General features: G+C 35.2%; 1 protein-coding gene across 1 annotated transcript; it reads left to right on the forward strand.

Annotated features, from left to right (window-relative positions):
- Positions 1–56: 56 nt before the first annotated feature.
- LOC130710109 (MACPF domain-containing protein NSL1) lies at positions 57–6,402 on the forward strand. The gene is made up of 7 exons (XM_057559263.1): positions 57–564; positions 1,174–1,412; positions 2,278–2,482; positions 3,225–3,311; positions 3,452–3,635; positions 4,486–4,658; positions 5,434–6,402. Exons 1-7 carry the CDS (start codon positions 283–285, stop codon positions 6,121–6,123), a joined length of 1,860 nt encoding a protein of 619 aa, XP_057415246.1. The 5' UTR covers positions 57–282; the 3' UTR covers positions 6,124–6,402.

Raw genomic sequence — 6,402 nt, forward strand, 5'->3', positions numbered from 1 at the left:
CGCACTCGTCACTATCTTCAAAGGTCCAATCCATTTTTTGAATGCAAAATAAACAAACCGTGTCCCTTTCATGATCACAACCCCATAGCCACTCTTCATTCTTCAAAGAAAAAATGAAAAAAAAGTAAAATTCAATGCCCCGCGTAGAACAACAAGAACAATAACAACAAGACCCTATGAAACATTGAATGCAACAACAACCATTTAAAACACTACCACTTCAACACTCTTGTTTCAACAAACTCAACCCTTGAACAGAGTGAAACCACAACAACAATTAACATGGGTTTCAATTTCAATGTCAATAGCTTTGGCATTGCTGGGTTGGAATTGGATCCTCAGTTGGCAGCTGAGAAAGCTGTGAGTGTCATTGGTCAAGGCTATGATCTCTGCACTGATATAAGATTCTCTTCTTGCAAGTCAAGGTTGGTTGAGATCGATGGAAACCGAACCAGGGACCTTGTGTTACCTGCTGGTGTTGTTGTCCCTGATGTTCCTTCATCTATCAAGTGTGATAAAGGTGAACGCACCAGGTTTCGCTCTGATGTGCTCCCTTTCAATCAGGTGATTGAAAAATTTGTTTTTTTCTTTTAATGTTTTGTAATCTTGTTAGTTCTGGTTGAGTTTCTGTTTGTTATCATGATCGTCGTGTTTATAGCATGTTTGGATCAGTTTCGGTTTCCTTGTAATTAATTTCAACGCATAAGTTTGTCCCCAGAATTGATTTTGGCTATAGAATCAATTGGAAAAGGATTTCCAAACATGCCCTTAAATGAAAGTTTTAATTTTGGTATAGGCAGAACTGAATTCTGATCACTATTTGCAAATTTTGCCTCTTACAGGTTGAATGGTTGTTTGTTGTTAACATTTGAAATTCTTTCACTGAATTGCATATTAACCATTTTTTATTTGACTTTTGAAGATTAAACATATTTATGGTAGATGTTCTTTTATAAAAGTACAATTATGAAGGAGATTTTGGGTATGATTTGATCATTGTTGTTAATCGCGGAAAATAGCAGAAAGCCAAAAATCCGCTATTTCAAGCCCTCATAGCGGAAAATAGCGGCAAGTAACGAAGTGCCCCGATATCTGCTATTTGACAACACTAGATTGGATTATTGTTATAAAATGAGAAAGTCTGAATTTTACTGAACTTGGACACTGTTGCAGATGTCTGAGCATTTCAATCAACAGCTATCTTTGTCCGGAAAAATTCCATCTGGCCAATTCAATAAAATGTTCGACATGAGAAAAGGTTGGTCCAGGGATGCGGCTTCCACTAAAAACCTTGCCTACGATGGATGGTTCATTACATTATATACCGTTGAATTAGATAGAACCAAAATTACCCTTTCTGAAAATGTAAAAAAAGAAGTGCCTTCTTCATGGAACCCTGCAGCTCTTACTGAGTAAGTACTACTGTTATATTTACTTTTATCTTGTTGATAGTAGAGTTGAAATTTTACTAACCTTTGATTTCTTTTTTCATGAACATATATATCCTTTTTTGCCTTCCCATTGAACATTATTACAGTTTGAACTTTGTATATAGATAGTATCACTTCGTTTACCAACCCGTTTCTCAATAATTACTAAAACCATAATAGCATTAATATGGTGCTAAAGAGTACTCTAGATGTCCATGAAACCTGACAAGATTAACTACAGATGCATATAGGAAGTTAAAAGAGTTCTGAACATGAGATTTCTATACAATTCATTAACAAGCTTAAACATGAACACATTTTCATTTTCTCCAATAGAGTATATAACCATGAGTTACATACATTACAGTTTTCTGAAGAATCATTAAACATGATTGATATATACTCAAAGTTGACTTTGTAGTTTGTAGAATTGACTTAAGCAGTTTATGATAATCTGTTATTGGACAAGGGAGAACATTTTTGTGTATTGGATCGTGATTTATTTTCTACAGATGCATGGGTGTTTAGGTCGATGTTTGCAATGGCTATGTTGGTGTTAAAGAGACCCCTGAGGCAAACACAACCTATAAAGACTAGCATTTTTTATCCTTAAAGAAACCTGATACTAGATAACATTTTAGTTAAACTTGCTTTTAGTTCTCATATTGTATTAATATATTGGATAAATAAACTAATGTGGTGTGCAATTTAGCATTCAACTTTAAATTTAGTGTATTTCTGCCTCTTAACAGCCTTATTTATTTATTTTTTCTTCTTTCATAAGATAAAATCCTTCTTTATGTGACTTAGACTTGAATGGTTCTCTAAACAAAACATGGCTCTTCAGGTTCATTGAAAAATATGGTACCCATATAGTTGTTGGGGTGAAGATGGGAGGTAAGGATGTGGTTCATATCAAGCAGTCAAAAAGTTCAGATTTGCAGCCGACTGAACTGCAAAAATTGCTAAAGCAACTAGCTGATGAGGGGTTTTCCGAAGATTCAAATAGAAGTTCCATTGTTAATCCTATTGAAACATCAGGAAAACGAAAGGTAAAGATTAGGCAGTATATTATCTAATAAAGGACACTATTCCTTCCATTTCATTAGTTGCTTATAAAATTGATAAAGACTGAGGTTTTGCAGACTACGATTTTGCAAAGTTTTTATTTGGCCTAACAAGAGAATTTGTTAGAGAGAAAAGATCATGTAAGGGAGGACAAAATACCCTTTAAAACATAGAACCTGGATAGAAGAAGGAACAACAAAAAGCTCCAGATTGCAACAAGGCTACCTAATCTCTCTTGAGTCTCTTCATATCTGAACTCCCTAGAATCATAAGAAGAAAGAATGCTAAAGACAAGTCAAATACTACACCCAATTCAATAAAAACTTTAGGGATAAGAGGTGCTTTTAAAAATAGTAGCATTCTACTTCAACCAGGTGCAGCAAAGAGTTGCACACCATCCACTTCACGCAAGGAATTTTAGCCTCCTCTTTGGTCTTACGAAAGCCTTTTAGATGAAATGTTAAGGATTAACCCCCCAAACTGTTTTAGATGGAGGCCGAGAATGGTCATATATCTATAACATGAACATGAACCAACAAAAACATGTTAAAGTAGAGGGACACGCCCAATACACCCCAAGAATCCCAAACAGATTGTTCTGAAGAGAAATATAGCTGGCTTACAATGCAAAATAAATAAGCCTATATTTCTAAAACATGAAAAAATAATGTACATGGAGATATAAAAAGTTTATCTTGTCTAAATATATGTGTAATATGTTTACAGGATGGTCATGCTAAGCTTTTGGGGCAGTACCAGTACAAACCTTCTCTTGTTGGTAGGCCAGTTGTTAGAAGTCACTCCAAGAATGATGTTAGTATTTTTTGAGTTTAATTGTTATTATCATTATTATTATTTTACAAGAATATTGCAGTTGGATTACTTTAGCTGGTGCACCTTGTATCCTTCCTGCATTGACAGATTTGGACATCATCATATGAATTTCTTTTCAGGATATCATAAGCATTTCTGTTCGAAGGGGAGGTATTGACACGTGTCAATCTTATAACCAGTGGCTTTCAACCATATCAGAGTCTCCCAATGTCATCTCAATGTCTTTTGTGCCTATTACCTCGCTGTTGAATTCTGTTCCAGGAAATGGATTTTTAAGTCATGCGATGAATTTGTATCTTAGATGTGAGTAGACACTGGCAACTTTGGTTTCTCTGTTGACATTTATTGTCCTTTAATTCTTTTGAATTATATTTTGTTGAAATTTTGCTTGATACTCAACAATTTTGAGCTTCTTTTTGTTTAAATCAGTATTTTTGAATGCTATAGTTAAAAATAAAGGAGAGACCTGACCTCTCGAATGCCAGTTTGTACTTGTCCAGTTCTGCTCTTGTTCATCATCGAGTTCTACTTTCTTTTCTGTTCCTCTATCTCTTCTGATACCTATCATTTTAGCCTATCTCTTAAGCCATTAGCAGAGTTCTCCCCTCTTCTCGGGCTCCGTCATATTCTAACAGTATTAATAACAATTTGAGTACCCTATTAATGCTGATAAATCCACTTATCAAAAACTTAAGGGCTTGGGCCTTTGAAATCATATTACTTATATGAACTTGATTATGTCTTTTGATGTTTTTGGTCAATGGTAGTCTGAAAATGTATATTTATATGTATGATCAAAATTTCAACAAGCTAAGACTGTAAGATATAAAATATAAGCAAGAAAAGAAAGAAAACATTGTGAGTCAAGGGATTACATGGATGATATGATAAAAAAATGTACGGTTGTTGGAAATATAGAAGGGGTATTTACATGGTTTATCTCCATTAGTTGCCTGTGAAGATTCATTTAGTTGACCTGAAGCATTCAGTTCAAGGTTATTTGAGTTCTATTCTACATGAAATTTTATACATTCTGGTACATACACCCGAGGTATCATCTGTCTAATTCTAGAAAGTATCTTTTAGTATAATTGTGTGCGTGCGATGTCTATGTATCTTGTAGATGTGTTTATAAGTTTTCTGTTTCTAACAGATAAACCTGCAATTGAAGAGCTTCATCAATTTCTAGAATTTCAGCTGCCTCGGCAGTGGGCTCCAATGTATGATCATCTTCCTCTTGGATTTGGCCATAAATTTAAAAGGAACATGTCTCCATCACTTCAGTTCACTCTTATGGGACCCAAGCTTTTTGTTAATACTGTGAAGGTAATTCTATCTTTCAACTAACATTTAATAGTTATAGAAGTTTAAAAACCTGCCCTAACTTCACCTGTGCTCTAATTGCTCGTGTCCATTGTGGTACAAAGTTCTTTATATCCTTTCCATCAAACTTTTTGATCAAATTACATGTGGATACTTTTGCCAACATTAATTATCCTTCATTTATGTTGCTGAATTTCAGAAAACTATCCATGGGTCATAGTTTTATTTGAGAGCTTGGTGGCAAGGATATACAGAGCTTCATTTTAGTTTTCTCCTTTGACAAATTTCATGCTTTATTTAAAAGATTTAACTGGAAGAACACATGATTAATCTGGAAAGAAGTTAGCTCTGGGAAACTTATTTACCAGAAGAGTACCTACAGTTATGAACTTGTTTCTTCTATAGAGAAATGTTAGCAACACACTATTTTGAATATATTCTCTATTTCTCTATGGTTGGTCCATTTTGAAAAAGTGCCTCCACATTTTAAAAAGGGATAAATTTACAAGGCGTATGGTGATATTTAAAAAATAAGATTAATCATAGAGTGTTAAAAAGTGTGTTTCTAGCATTTTTTTCTTCGATAAGTTCAGGGACCATTTTTATAACTGTCCATTTAATACATGTTTAGACTAGCTTCTCTTTTTTCAGAATCAATTTTAGAACACAAAAGCTTCTCCCCATAATTGATTGTCTTTAGAATCGATTATAGAAGGATTTCCAAACATGCAGTTAATGGAAAAAATGAATAATGTGTTTTTCTTTTTTGAATAAGCAGGTTGACTCTGAAAACCGGCCTGTAACAGGCATTCGATTGTACTTAGAAGGCAGAAGAAACAACCATCTGTCAATCCATCTCCAACATCTCTCAGAGGTTCCGGGTGTCCTCGAAATTTCAGAAGATCATGGCTATGATCCTATTGATGAACCAGATGACCGAGGCTACTATGAACCAGTGAAGTGGAGCATGTTTTCTCATGTGTACACAGCACCTGTACAATACAATAGCTCTAGAATAGATGAGTCCACAGAAATAGTGACAAAGGCCTGGTTTGAGGTTAAGGTAGTGGGCATGAAGAAAGTTCTTTTTCTCAGGCTTGGATTCTCAACAGTTGCATCTGCGAAAATTCGCAGATCAGAGTGGGATGGACCTTCAACCTCATCTAGAAAGTCAGGATTCTTCTCAGCATTGATGAGCAGCAAAAAGCTTAACAAAGAAGTGCAGTCACCTGAGGGGCCAACTAAGGTGGATGTGAACTCAGCAATTTATCATGATGGTCCACCTGTGCCAAGGAAGACTCCAAAAATGCTGAGTTTTGTGGACACACAGGAAATGGTTAGGGGTCCAGAGGATCCACCTGGATATTGGGTTGTCACCGGGGCAAAGCTCTGTGTAGAAGGTGGCAGAATCTCAATCAAGGCAAAGTATTCCTTGTTGACTATTTTGTCCGAGGAATTTCTGTTGTAATGAGTGTAGGAATAAATTTGTAAATATAGTATATCCTTTAGTAGTATTCTTTTTTGGTGCAACACTGCTATTCTTTTTTGGCCACTGGTATCCTCGATCAACAGGAGGTAATCATGTTTGAGCCAATAACATTTATATCCTGGTGGGGCTAACTCTTCCAATAGGGTTTAATGCTTACACAAGACTCGAAAATGAGACATTGCTTAAGTGAAATCAAGCATGTAATACTTAAACCAGCCATCCATAGAAGAAAAAAAATTCATATTTAGGGGGTGTCAA

This window comes from Lotus japonicus, chromosome 4, assembly GCF_012489685.1.
Source record: "Lotus japonicus ecotype B-129 chromosome 4, LjGifu_v1.2".
NCBI classification, from domain to species: Eukaryota; Viridiplantae; Streptophyta; class Magnoliopsida; order Fabales; family Fabaceae; genus Lotus; species Lotus japonicus.

Coding starts and splice junctions, on each gene's coding strand:
- LOC130710109 (XM_057559263.1), top strand. CDS start 283: ATGGGTTTCAATTTCAATGTCAATAGCTTTGGCATTGCTGGGTTGGAA. Junction 565..1,173: donor ATGTGCTCCCTTTCAATCAG/GTGATTGAAAAA, acceptor ACACTGTTGCAG/ATGTCTGAGCATTTCAATCA. Junction 4,659..5,433: donor TTTTTGTTAATACTGTGAAG/GTAATTCTATCT, acceptor TTGAATAAGCAG/GTTGACTCTGAAAACCGGCC.